General features: G+C 35.1%; 1 protein-coding gene across 9 annotated transcripts in view; it reads right to left on the bottom strand.

Annotated features, from left to right (window-relative positions):
* BCAS3 (BCAS3 microtubule associated cell migration factor) overlaps nucleotides 1-15018 on the bottom strand; it is a 707133-nt gene that overhangs the window by 370436 nt on the left and 321679 nt on the right. For 5 of the 9 annotated variants that reach the window (XM_050764587.1, XM_050764586.1, XM_050764591.1 and 2 more), the window contains exons 16-17: nucleotides 13632-13782; nucleotides 2597-2641 (exon numbers count right to left, since the gene is read on the bottom strand). In XM_050764587.1, the coding sequence (XP_050620544.1) occupies nucleotides 2597-2641; nucleotides 13632-13782 (196 nt within the window). The remainder of the gene's footprint in view (nucleotides 1-2596; nucleotides 2642-13631; nucleotides 13783-15018) is intronic. The other 4 variants (XM_050764589.1, XM_050764588.1, XM_050764593.1 and 1 more) reach the window with 1 other exon arrangement.

The following is a 15018-nucleotide window of genomic DNA, read 5'->3' as shown; positions in this document are numbered from 1 at the left end:
ATTGTAATTCTTTAAAATTTACCCCTATAAAATATGAAGACATTTTAGGAGGAAGAAATATACTCATATAGACTACCCATTGTCTACCTGTCATGTATATTTTTTGATAAGCAATTCAAAAATAACAGTAGCTTAAATACTGCATGCAGATTCGGAGCTTGATACATTCCTATTTATTTATAATATTGAAAGCAAAATTCAGATTCAAAAATTCACACTGGAATTATTTATCTTAAATTCCTACGTTAAAAAAAAGTATGTTACATGTATAATTCTTTTGTATTATTTTATATAGTCATCCAAACTCAAATATCCTAGTTAAACTAACCTAGACGACACATAATACCAGGGAAGTCCAAAGTGACTAAAATGTTGAAGACGCATAGTTTACTTTTGAACAAGCTTATGTTGTTACCAAAGGGAACGACTTTATTTTATAACTGACTCATCTGAAAGTACATGAATGTAAAGGACTAAACCTGTTTAATGGAGAATAAAGAACTGGCAGAAATTGGGATATACCAAAAGCAAATTCTTAGCTAAGTGTTAACATTGCAACTTGAAACTAATAAAAAGTTTGTAGAAAATTTACATTTCATTTTAAAATCTCATTTTTCATCCAAAATACCTATATTACCCTATAACTGGATATACTAAAAACATATTTATTTAGCATAATGTTTTATTTCAGAACAGTAAATAAAAACATTCTCAGATTGAATGCTAAATAACATGGAAAAATAGCAAAAACTATTAAAACAAAGGAGCTCTTATAAACAACATGGAAGAAGTTGTCAAATTTATATTCATTTGCTGCCTTAATTTGAGGTTTCATTAAGATCTTAATGGAAAAAACATGCACCACTGAGAAAGTAACATTTTAAAGAAGGACCTTTTAGTCTAGTATAAGTGACTAAAAATGAGTTTCTTGTGAGCTAACGATGGCATCAAACAAACCACAAAGCAGTCTTCTAAAAGACAGGCAATGATTTAAAAGTCTACTATATTTCATATATCCCTTTCTTTAATCTGGCTCTTTTAATCTTGTTTCAACCTCAAATCATTTCTGGTTGACAAGTGCTTTTGCTTAAATGTGAGGAGCACACAAGCTGTTGGAGGAATGAGCTTTACTTACTTAACATACAACAGTTGTTATTCCATCTTTTACTTCTATGCAAAACTTCAATCTTTATTAACATACTAAAACTCCTTGCTTTGTACTTAGAAGAATTTATCCCAAAATGGAATTTAATTCTAAGTTTACTCTACAAAGAAATTCTGTCATATGTTGAATGTGGCATTTAAAATTCACTGATCACTGGAAGGCTCATAAGTAAGATCTGTGTATCTTATTTGTTTTTAGAAGACATCTGGTTAACAAAATGAATAAAGATTGACTTTCATGAGATTTATATTCATATATATCCTGAATTTGTTTAGAATAGTTTTGAAAACTGTGCCTAATTATAGTTTTCAAGGAGGAAAATTTTATGTTGATTTGTTTTATGTCACCTATTCTTAAGTGATAACAAAATTTTCCGATCTTCCTATGGCATATAAACATTGAAATAAGTTTGTGTCAAATAATAATTAACCTTAAAGAACTATTTAAGCTATTTTCTGTCCAAGAGAAAAAAATATTGGATAGTTGAGTTTGGATGACTATATAAAATAATATAAAAGAATACTTTTTTTAACATAGGAATTTAGGATAAATAATTCCAGTGTGAATTTTTGAATCTGAATTTTGCTTTCACTATTACAAATAAATAGGAATATATCAACAATGAATGTTTTTTCTAGTGTAATAGAACAGTATGAACAATCCCCAGTCAACAGTTATGAGAACTACACATATTATGTGCAGAACTCTTTTCAGTATTCTGACTAAATTGATAAAATTAATATAGCTTACATTTCTCAAAACTTCACACTGGTTAACATATCCTTAAAAGTGAAAAACATAATCTAATTTAAAGAAGCTTCTTTTGAAACATGGTATTTTTCCCTGAAACTGGAAAAGAAACAGTGGTAGCAGCTTATTTATGAATGTTTGTATGGGCTAATAATTCAAAATAATAAATTATTTAGGAGGTTTTATGTAAAATATATATTTTGTCATTACGTAGCTTCTTAAATATCTAAACTATTCAAAAACACAAAACAAAAGGCAACAAAAACTTTATAAGGCGCTTTTGGTATACCTTAAATATATTTATATTTCAAAATAAGTCATGTCCTCAAATGCTATGCATGATATGTAGGGAACTTCTAATGCCATAATACTCAAAGCTTTAAACTTGGGTATTAGCCTTGTCTTGTAATATTTATGAGCATTATGAGAGAATTCTTCTATTTAAAAACAATTCAACTGTTTTTTGGTTTTTTTTTTACTTTTTAAAGAATGAAGTGAAACCAAGAAAACCACTTTTCTAAAGCTTAAATATCAACATTCATGTTCCGTCTACAAATTATTCAGTAACTTGGTGCATCTATCTGTGATCAGGCCATGCAACTGGAAATAAAACTACAAAACAAATTACTTTTTGAGAGTACAGCAAATGAATGAGGCATGCGGGACTGAACTGGAACTCACCATGGAGCTTTTATGGAAAAACACCCCGCTCCAAAGAGATAAGGCCTTCATGGAAAAGGGGGAAAAATGCAAAAAAAATTAGAGAAAAACTCATTTAACATTAGCAAATACATGTATATCATACTGTTATAGAGTATGGATAAAAATAACTAAAAAATTAGTAATCATTTACAATTCTGCTGTACATACTGTCTGATATAACCAATGAACAAAATGATGTGTAGTAACAAGGCCCTTAATTTTCAGAGTTAGGGATTCAAAATTTTCTATTTCTCCCCCTTTTCTGGAGCACCCCTGTAGTATTTCTAAGTCAAAATAAAATAAAATTCACTGCTGAAGCCCTTTAAAACAAAGCATAAGTTAAATAGGATAACCAGATGGAGAAGAGTGAGATCAATAGCAACCAATGTGTGGCTGTGTGACACAAAATGGTTAAAATTAGCTAAAAAAGACTGGATAAAAAATTTGACATGACATTGTCCACTTTTCACTGGTTCCAGTCCCAGAACCACAGAAAGAGGCACATATTTTTCAAGTTGCTTATTTATTATATGTTGAATTGTATATTGTTGGTCAAAGGAAAAAACACTAAGTACAACTAGTATAATTTTTCTCTATTTTTGATCATAATCCAGGAAATTAGGATGTCTCTTAATAGTGGTATAAGAGGTTAGCTTCCTTTACCGGGTCTGCACTAGGTTAGGTTAGCACACAGTAAACTAAAGCTACAATCACGTGTTTTAAATACAACTGGGATATAAAGTAAGACTTCAATGTTATACATATTTATTCTCAAAATTCTGTTCCCAGCATTTAAGATATGCCATGCATATCTGCACAGAAAGAAAACTGAGTGATTTAATGACATCCAAACCAAATGGCACTGTAACATTTGACATTTGGAAGCCATTACAAACGGAGGAGAAAAGCTCATTGGTAAAATGTGGGTATTTCCTTCTTCAAAATTGGTTCTAGAATTAAAAAAAAAAAAAAAAATCCTGCTGATTAGCCTTAACTTTTTCCTAGTAAACTGAGTATATTTGACCAGAAAGCAAAACTTGAGAAAAATGTTTTCACAACAGTGAGTACAATTTTGAGGCCTGAAGCGCATTGTATACAAAGAAAGGAATACAGACAGAAGAAACTGAGGTAGAAGGAAAAATGGGACAGATAAAACATAAAACAAAATTTTAGAGATGATGCTAGTGCCAAGCAAGGATAGCTCTCTCTCAGTTAGTAATAAGAACATACCCAGCAATACGATGGCAGCATCCACATTTAAAATACTAGATTTTAAACTTTTTTGACTGTGAACCCACAGAAATACATTTTAAGATATAAGCTGGTATGTGCATGAGTACACATAAACAAGACTGAAGCAATAATTTAATGAGTGTGTTATTTGTAATAAACACTATTACTTAATAAATAATTTAATGAATGCATTATTTGTAATAAACATTACTATTTTTTATTTCAGTGTTTTATAAACATTAATGTTGGGATTATGTTACAATGCAGATAAAGGCATATTCTAACACAGTGCATCTGGCTGGGATCTGAGATTCTGTATTTCCAATAAGCTCCTAGGTAACAGTAATGCTGCTGGTCCGCAGAACCAGTGGCAGAATTGCATTTTATTCTATTCTACTTCATTAAAGAAAAAAAAAAATGTTGGCCATAATCTTCTTATATGATTTCATGACTAATTACCTCCAAACCAAAATGTTACTAGAGCTCAGCTTGCAGTTTGACAAACACAGATTTAAATAACTAAAACTACTTGAAGTGTACAATCTCTCAACTGAACAGTGAGCCTCTTCTGAAACGACAGGAAAAGGAATGGTTCAAGCTATTCCTATATGCCTACAAATACCTCTAAAACGAAGAGGTTTTTGTTGTCACACAGTATACAACTTCTCTTAATTTTACCTAATTAGGAAAGACACCTGAAATAACCAAATTGTCCAAACGATTCTGACAAAAGTGACTGTAAGCTGGAACATCCAGGCTTACGTTGCTCTTTAGTGTATATTGTACCTACTCAGGGTAGTCTCCCATCTCATCCAGAACAGCAGCATACTGATTTATCATAAAGAATTTAGAAGTTTACCTTAGTCCTTATTACTTAAAAGGTTTCTCCATTGATTGCAAAAACCAAACAAGCAAAAATGAAACAAAAACTTCAAGTGTTGAAATACTCAAAAGACCACCTGATATTCCCTACCTGTAGCGTCAGTAAATACCTTTCTTCCAGGTTTAGGTTTCCTTTTATGTAAAAAGGAAATATATGTTAGCCAAAGAAAAATACAGAAACTTAAAAAAAAAGAAAAAAGAAAAAAAAAACTCTAGATTTTCCTTTCCAGGCAGTAACATGTTGCCAACAAGATTTCTCCAGTGACTTCCTTGTCCCATGACCCTAAAATGCACCGTAAAACTCCAGACACTGTAGTTTGCAGGCCTGTACTAAATAAATAACATCATTGTTAAGTTTGAAGACAATAAGGTTCACTATTCACAATTTGACCCACTTGTATTAGTTTAAAGTTATCCTGCTTCAATCACACTAGGATTCAGTGGCTAACAGAACTCAAGGAGAAAGGGGGCTGGAGAGACAAGGTGAGAACCTGGTTTAGCATGTACACTTGGCATGTATAAAACCTATACTCACCCACCTCTGGCCTAGTCCTACAAGCTAGACCTCTGCCATATACACGTAAAAGAAGATCCACAAACTCCAAAGAATTATAGTGACTGATGTAATTACTATCTTTGTAAGGGTAGTGTCAGCTGTTCTTTTGAAATGTGCCTGCTTCATCTCTCCTCAGCAGCAAAGGAATGAAAATATAAAGTCACGAACTACAAATCCATGACCCAGCTGTCTTCACCTATGACTTCCCTCTCCCCTCCCAAAAGTTCACAGCTGTAGTATTGTATTAAAGCGAGATGAGGGTGGAAAGAAAAAAGATAATATGAGTGGGAGTGTATACTGAATGAAATATTCTCTGTATTAACACAGGCAACCCAAATTACTATATTCAAATCTGAATAATTGGTGTTTTCCAATCACCACTAAATTTTAGCAGGCGTAACAATCCTGCCATATAAAAGCTACTCAATTTGTCATAATTACACCCCTTCTGAGCTGAATTCTGATTTTTAAATCTCAGGAAAATGTGGTAAAGAGACTAAAAATCCAGAAATATTATAGACTTATGTATAGGCCACCGTGAAATGACCTAACCATTAGTTCTCAAAGGGTTTCTTCAGGAGACTCCCAGAAGATAGGAAAGAATTATGTTTTATAATATACCATAACACCATGTAAGTCATTCAACTGACTCATTTTGTTGAATGCCACATGGTACCACAAAGTCTTCAATCTTACTAGCTGAAAACAAGGCAAATATGAATAATTTTTTTAATATGAGAAAAAAGTAAAACTAGATTTGATTTGAAATCCTCCAATCCTCTATAATCTGTTCAATTTCAATTAATCATGTCCTAAGACAATTCAGGCACTGCCACAGAACAGACATCAGAATGAGCCTATATAAATATTAAAAGTAATAAACAGAGATGAAGCAGAGAAAAAGCTATACAACATTGTCAAATATTGAAACAGAGCCATATTTCTCTAAAAATAAATTCTAGGGATGCTAATGACTTCTAAATTCTGTGTGCCCTTTGTTAAAACAACTGAAGTAAACTCGCATTTCCCACGTGCATCTCAGTAAATTATTCCTAATATCATTTTTAAGTTCTACTTTGAATTTTTCATTAATTTTAATTGCTCCCTACCAAAGAGACCTATGGTATTATTGGTAGTCAACTATTGATCTGCAGGGGAAACCGAAGCTAAAACAGACAAGTGTCTAATTTGAGATACACATGATACCCAATTTTAAATGACAAACTCAAGATTTAGAAGATTTTCATTAGCAGTCTGGGCATGGTAGCTCATGCCTATAATTCCAGCACTTTGGGAGGCTAAGGCAGGACTGATTGAGGGTAGGAGTTCAAGACTAGCCTGGGCAATATAGCAAGACCTCATCTCTACAAAACATTTAAAAAAATTAGCCGGGTGCGGTGACATTTGCCTGTAGTGCCAGCTACTCAGGAGGTTGAAGCAGGATGATCACTTGAGCCCAGGAGTTTGAAGATACAGCAAACTACAATCACACTACTACACTTGAGCCTGGGTGACTTTTCATTAGGAAAAAAAACATTGATAATGTTAAAATTCTGTTATATGTGGCAAAAAAAGAGATTAACATAACATAAATAATGTCAAACTTCTGTAGAAATTTATGCCTGCTGACTTTTAAAACTATGGTATAGGCCAGGTATGGTGGCTCACGCCTGTAATCCCAACACTTTGGGAGGCTGAGGCAGGTGTATCACGAGGTCAAGAGATCAAGACCATCCTGGCTAACATGGTGAAACCCCATCTCTACTAAAAATACAAAAAAATTAGTCGGGAATGGTGGCGGGTGCCTGTAGTCCCAGCTACTTGGGAGGCTGTGGCAGGAGAATGGCGTGAACCTGGGAGGTGGAGCTTGCAGTGAGCTGAGATCATGCTACTGCTCTCCAGCCTGGGCTACAGAGCAAGGAAACTCCATATCAAAAAAAAAAAAAAAAAAAAAAAAAAGAGAGAGAGAGAGAGAGAGATACACACACACACATATATAGTATATAGTAGACATCATCCAAAAAACATTCCCAGATTTATGATAACATGCAATGAACTATGGTGTGGTTTAAGTACTCCACTGATTTAGCAGAAAAATTGGAACTCAAACTATGTTAAATATACTGCATATGTAGTCACATTCATATATATTCCAATGAAAATACGTTGTCCATTATTTAATATCTGGAACCGAACATACATTGCTTAGTTATGAAGAACTGGTAGTTACATAAGGCAGAGACATGAGGTGGGGAATTACCCAAGCTATTATATCTCTATCTGGTGGGTCTTTCTCCAAATATTTCCAATTTAGTTCTCCAAACTTTGCCTATAAAGTTTAGGGCTCAGGCCAAACTGTGTAAATAAGCCAAGGTGTACCTAACTGAATTAAAATAAGGAATAGAACTTCTGCAAGGCCTAGCATATGCCAAAATCATTTACTTGCATAGCCAAGTCTGATGGTAGATTTGGTCTACAAATATCAACTGGATGTGTCTGATTAAATGCTATTTAATGCTTCCATTTAATATCATTTAAAAGCATCTATGCTTTCTAAGTGGGGCCTGTGCTCATCAGCACTGGCTTACAGCTGCTCAACAGTCCTGAGACTCAGAAATGGGATCGAAGAACTGGTAGAAACTCATACATGATAAGAATAAAAGATTATAATCCATATATATAAACTTTTTTTTCAGGTGAAGAAATTTACCTAGGACACACTAGCAAATAGGTGGTAGAACCCAGATGAGAAGCAGCCAGGGCCTCAGACTCCTAATTCAATATTTTTTCCACTAAATTACTTAACCTACCTCTACAGGGTGCATCTCAAAGTTCCTAATAACCACCTAAATCGTCACAAAGAAATGAATATACATGGCCGGGCGTGGTGGTTCATGCCTATAATCCCAGCACTTTGGAAGGGTGAGGCAGTTGGATCACTTAAGACCAGGAGTTCAAGACCAGCTTGGGCAACATAGAGAAACCCAATCTCTACAAAAAATACAAAAATTAGCCAGGCATGGTGGTGCACACCCACCTGTAGTCCCAGCTACTTGGGAGGCTGAGGCAAGAGAATCACTTGAGCCCAGGAGGCAGAGGTTGCAGTGGGCGGAGATCACACACCACTGCACTCCAGCCTGGCTGACAGAGCAAGACTCTGTCTCAAAAAAAAAAAAAAAAAAAAAAGAAAAGAAATGAGTAAATATAAAGATGGGGAGGGGAAAGAAATTAGGAGCTACTTCCATTTAAAGAAAAGGAAACCTACGAGAGAGCAAATCATCCCATGTTTACTTCACAAAAAGTGGTCTACCTAGTACGAGCAAGGAAGTAACTTCATTTTCAATTTTAGTATTTTTTATTCCCATGGAACTACCTATCATGACTTCCTTTTGAAATTTACTGTTCTTTGCCTGTGTCCATAAAATAATTTGTATATATAAATAATTTTAGATCTAAGCAGATAAAAGTAAGCTCTTTGATGAACTTTTTTTGTGAATCGTTACATAGAAAATATTTTTTAAAACTTGATCACTCACTTGATAATGCCAAACATCTATGAAATGCTGCTAATAAATCCCTACTACAAAAACCTAACATCCAAGATATGGAGCAACCTCTTAGCACCTAATTTCACTTGTAAAAGATTAGGAGAACTATTCTTACTTATATATGATAAGAACATGATGGATGTGATAACCTGGTCTTTTTAAACCTCCAGTCTTAAACTGAAAGAAAACAGAGCCTGTTTGAATGGGTGATTATTGGAGCCAAATAATTTCCAACACTTCTTTTACCTCCATCAATGTATACTGTCATAGAGTTAAGCAGCAGCTGTTGCCAAAACAGGCCTTACTACCTCCAAGTGCTGCTTCAAGGTACTGAACAAGAAGGTGTAAATACATCTGTCTTCTGCTATTTGTAGCTCTACTGGCCTCATGTACGTCTTGCAGTGAGACAGATGGTCCCTGACACTGCACAGGCTTTCAGGCATATGTATTTGCAAACATAAGAAGGCAGATGTTGAATATGGTAAACACACGATTTGTCCCCTTAAGGTTTAAGTTGAGGCTTCTATCTCAGTTTGGATATTTAATTACTGGATCCTAGAAATCTTTAGAAATCTCTACTTTAGAAATATAACACTTTATGGTTATTTTATGACTATGTGCAAAATACCTCGGACATAGACCAAGTGGAAACTTATCTAACCTAAGTACCTACTTTTACCAACTACATTATCAGGTATATTGAAAACAGAATATAATTTACCTGTCTATAAGTGGGTCACTCTGGGTTCTCTTTCTACATAAGCCATGTCACATACTTCTTGTTGATTTTATTTTAAAAATACTGGGAAAAGAATTTTATAAAATCAAAGCTTGAGGAAATGAGAATTTACAGAATAAAAAGAGACACGGAAAACGAACACTCTCATGTGCTCATCACCCTGGTGACGTTAATGGAGCCATCAGATTTCTCAGCAAATACAATAAAATTTAATGTCAATAATTAATGGAAATTAGCTAACTCCAGTCTTAAGAATTTGTCATAGTAAAAAAAAATTTAATAAAATAAATATAGCCTTTAAAATCTAATACGATAAAAGCTAATGGGATGAAATATTGTCTGAGATCTGCTTCAAAATTCAGCATATGGCAAAAATGAAAATTCACAGAATATATTTGGTTCTCACAAATCAAATATTACTTTTAACAAGGCAAAATACATGTATTTTAGTGAAAATGTTAAATTTTAAGATAATAAAATCATATATTATATTCTGAAAACTTTATGATTAAATGTTTGGATAACTTATAGTAAAAGAATGATCAGAAAAGTCAATAGTAGTTTCCAAGTATAATCAACAAACTCTTCAGAGAGTGGCTAAAGGAGTGTTCCCCAACCTTTGTGACACCAGGAACAGGTTTCATGGAAGTGTCACCTCAGATCATGAGGCATTAGATTCTCATAAGGAGCGTGCAACCTAGGTCCCTCGCATGTGTAGTTCACAACAATAGGGTTTGCACTCTTACGAGAATCTAAAGCTGCCACTGATCTGACAGGAGGCAGAGCTCAGGCGGTGATGCTCACTCACCTGTTGTTCACCCCCTGCTGTGCGGCTCAGTTCCTAACAGGCCAGGGACTGGTACCAGTCTGTGGCCCAGGGGTTGGGGACCTCTGGCTTAAGGATATTGAATCTTGTCATCTAGCAACAGTCAAGTATAAGTTATGATTGACCACTATCATCAAAGTCTTATCAGTTACTGCACTCTATATTAATAGGAAGGGATAAAAAATAGTAGATGGCAAGACAAAAAAGGAATAGTAGGTTGGGTAATTTGTAGTACACTAAAGCTATGCTACAAGTAGAAAATTCATTGTAGACAACAATTATGTGGTATTAAAAAAACTAATCAAATACGTTCAAGATCACTTCTTCTGATAAATGTACTACAGTTATATAAGAGAATGTCCATGCCTTTAGAAATTACACATTGAAGTATGTAGGGATAAGGGTATACTAAGTCTGCAACTTATTGTAAGACAATTAGGAAAAACGTAACATGTTAGTGTATACACAGGCAGAGGGAGAGAACGTGAATGGCATGTTAGTGTATATTCAGGCAGAGGGAGAGAATATGAATGATAAAGCAAATAAGTTGATCTATTAACATTTGGGGCCGGGCGTGGTGGCTCATGCCTATAAAACTAGCACTTTGGGAGGCCAAGGCAGGTGGATCACTTGAGGTCAGGAATTCGAGACCAGCCTGGCCAACATGGCAAAATGAGCTGGGTGTGGTGGTGCACACCTGTAATCCCAGCTACTAGGGAGGCTGAAGCAGGAGAATTGCTTGAACCAGGGAAGCAGAGGAGGTTGCAGTGAGCCGAGATCACACTACTGCACTCCAGCCTGGGAGACAGAGCAAGACTATGTCAAAAAAAAAAAAAAAATTGGGGAATTTGGGTATACAAGAATTCCTTTGGATAGTCTTGGAACATTTCTGTAAGTCTGAAACTATGTCACAAATAAATTAAAACCTAGTACTCATTGTGTGACAAGTATCAATTATTCTCTCTGAACACTTCAATACAAGGCATGCTAAAAAGAATTTGAAACCATGGCAGAAATGGAATGGTATGAATTGAGATACAAAGCCTAGTAAATAATATGATACAAGTATCTTAACTAACATTTGTTTCAAAGCATATAAAATAACTCAAATTAATAACACTTCCCTTATTAATAATTAAATTGTTCATAATACAACAGAATGCTCCAAAAATCTGAGAACAGAGAGCAAATTTTTATAAAAGGAAACATAAGAATTTTATCTAAATTCATAATGTGTGGTAACACAGGAGGACACCAAATGACTAACAGTTTCTATTCATCTTAGTGTAGAGAGAAATGCAGTAGTAAGAGGGAGACAGAGAGAAAGAAAGCAAGAGATTTTATCTCCTTATGGAAAATTTCAAATACTACATAAAAAAGTAGACTCACTTCCTATCCCTCTCCATAAATATTATGAATTAAATTCTAACATCATATCATTTTATGCACTAAACTTCAGTTACTATTTCAGAGATATATTTGGAGAAGCTCATTAGAAAAAGAGAGCTAATTCTTTGCATTATAAAACAGGACAGCTCTTATGTTAAAATTAAATAAACACACACCAGAAACAAAGCACTAGAATATGCTTTTATGACTCCAGGAGCCTTTTGAACCTTCTTAAATTTCCCTCACTCTGAATATAAAATTAAAATACAGAGAAACAATTTTGAGGATGGTTTCACTTAGATTCAGGAAAGACAGGCTAAAATCTGTAAGTACTTTGGAGAACTGTACAATGCTGGAGTGAATCAAGATGATACAGTTATGTACTGACTAACTTCAGTAAGTAAAAAAGAAACTTTAAAGTTATGATTCCAGATTTAGTCCCATTTTTTATTCTACATCACAGGAATGCAATATACAATGAAAAAATAACCTAATTGTCAATATAAAGGACATAACCTCTTTACTAATCACAGCTATTATTCTTAACTTATTTTAAAATAAACTAACAGAGGAAGAGAAAGTTGAAATCCAGCTTAAGATTATACTTTTGCTGGACCCAAGGAGTTAAAAAGTTGAAAAAAATTAAAAAGATATACAGGCCAAATTATTGGTGCCTTAACATGTCTGATTTGGGATGAAGTTTTGCTAAAAAATACAGCAAATGCCACAGACTCAATTTTATGTCTGCATGCAGCAACAGGATCTCCCTATATACAAACACCACTCCACCTAGCTACAAGGTCAGTTTCTATGTTATGGTGATACCTGGAGGTCAAAGGCCTTATCCCTGAGACTACTGAGTATTTCTTCTCACAAAAGTGACCTCTGTAAACACATTAATACTGAACACAACAAAATTAAGATATATTGACATAGCAGCCAAATAATTTAATATATTCCTTTCATTGGAAAGAACTTGAGGACTGTTTGAGGCCAGACAGGGTTTTTGCCTGACTACTTTAATACAGAAATGTAAAAACATTGTTCCATTTCAAATTAGGTTAAACTTCAGCATTGCTCACAATGGAAAACAAGTAATTTGCCTATAAACATACACATTTTCTGATATAAAATGGATTTCCAGTGTTAACATACAATTGAATATCTAATAATATCTTAGACCTAGCAGTTTATTTTCAGGAACCTAATGAAGTGATAATCTTATATTCCTAAGGGGTAGCAAATTGCTAAAATAAGCAAAAATAAATCAAGTGAGTCATCGAAAGTCTTTAAGGAAGTTAATGACCAATCTTAATAAAGCCAAAATCTTAGTGCACTGGCTTTGAAAACTACCAATAACATCACATTGTCCTAACACTAACGACAGATTATTATATGTAAATTATATCTCAATAGAGATGATTTTTTTCAAAGTATTAAAAAGACGGTTGTCATCTAAGGTTCTCTCCGTATTTGTATCTGTCAAAATTTGGGAGTCATTTCAAATCCCGAAAGAGCCAGGAAAATGAAACTGTACTTGCAGGCAAAGCCACAAGGCAGTAAGGGTAAGACGAAGTAGATGGATCTGTTTTTGATTAGCCAATACTAGTTTTCACAGCTTGTCACTGCTTTGTTTTCTCGATGGATGTGTGTATACATGGTTGTGTGCAAGTATGTTTGTGCAAATTTTATGCTTTGTACTTAATCTGATGCCATTAAGTCTCATTTGAGCTGGAAATGAAGAACATAACAAAAACCACACAAAGAAAAAGTATGTTTTATTTTTATTCATTCAACCCTATAAAACAGCTGTTAAGAAAGCACCAAGCCTGAAGCCTTACCCTGTTCGTTTGGTGATGGTCCCCAATGTCATTGGCTGCTTGATTTGTGCAAGAGGCATCACTACCATCAAGCTGGGGAGAGGAGAGAGTCGAGGGTTGCCAGGGTTGTTGTTGGTAAAATTGTTATAGGAGTCTTGGCTGTTCAGTTTTCCTACAAAGAGAAAAATAAAGAAAAGCATCACCGAGGGAAGTTTCCTATCTCTGATAGGGTTTTCACTGACTCCAGTAATCATTTAAGAAAGGCATCAAAGGGGCCGCGTGCAGTGGCTCACGTCTGTAATCCCAGCACTTTGGGAGGCCGAGACAGGCAGATCACGAGGTCAGGAGATCAAGACCATCCTGGTTAACATGGTGAAACCCCGTCTCTACTAAAAATACAAAACTTAGCCAGGCACGGTGGCGGGCGCCTGTAGTCCCAGCTACTCGGGAGGCTGAGGCAGGAGAATGGTGTGAACCCGGGAGGCGGAGCTTGCAGTGAGTGAAGATCGCGCCACTGTACTCCAGCCTGGTCGACACAGCGAGACTCCGTCTCAAAAGAAAAAAAAAAAAAAGGCATCAAAGGTAGAATTGATGCCAAGAGAATTACAATTATGTGGATGAGAAGAAACTAAACTATTCTTGGAGAGCTGGATGGCTCATGCCTGCAATCCCAGCACTTTGGGAGGCCAAGGCAGGAGGCCACGAGTTTGAGGCCAGCCTGGGCAACATAGTGAGACCCCATCTCTACAAAAAATATCAAAAATTAGCTGAGTATTGTAGTACACGCCTGTCATCCTAGCTGCTCAAGACTGAGGCAAGAGGATTACTTGAGTCCAGAAATTCAAGGTTACAGTGAAATATGACAGCACCCCTGCGCTCCAAGCCCGGGTGGCATACAGAGACCCTGTCTCTAAACAAACAAACAAAAAAGAAGTATTCTGGTAATACCAAGTGTGACTTAATTATTAACATATTTCAGTCTTTGGGAATTAGGGCTGAATTCCTTATCTTTCTAAAGACAGTTCAGGTGGTTTGTTGCCCTGCTTAGGTCCTCACATCCAACACAATCTGCTAGTTCCCCCATACCTTGTCAATTTCTAAACAAAAGCCAGCTGGGCTTTTCATAGGGATTACATTTAATCTGGAGATAATTTGGGGAATACTGCCATTTTAACAATAATATGTCTTTTAATCCAATAACTTAGGATGCCTTTCCATTTACCTAGGTATTCTCAAATTTCTTTCAATGTTGCTCTGTAGTTTTCAGGGTACAAGTTTTTTTTTTTTTTTTTTTTTTTTTTTTTTAATTTTATTTATTTATTTTTTTTGAGACGGAGTCTCACTCTGTCGCCCAGGCTGGAGTGCAGTGGCTGGATCTCAGCTCACTGCAAGCTCCGCCTCCCGGGTT

Source organism: Macaca thibetana, chromosome 16 (assembly GCF_024542745.1).
Source record: "Macaca thibetana thibetana isolate TM-01 chromosome 16, ASM2454274v1, whole genome shotgun sequence".
Classification (NCBI taxonomy): domain Eukaryota; kingdom Metazoa; phylum Chordata; class Mammalia; order Primates; family Cercopithecidae; genus Macaca; species Macaca thibetana.
The sequence above is the reverse complement of the archived record's forward strand: the minus strand, read 5'-3'. Positions and strand labels throughout refer to the sequence as shown.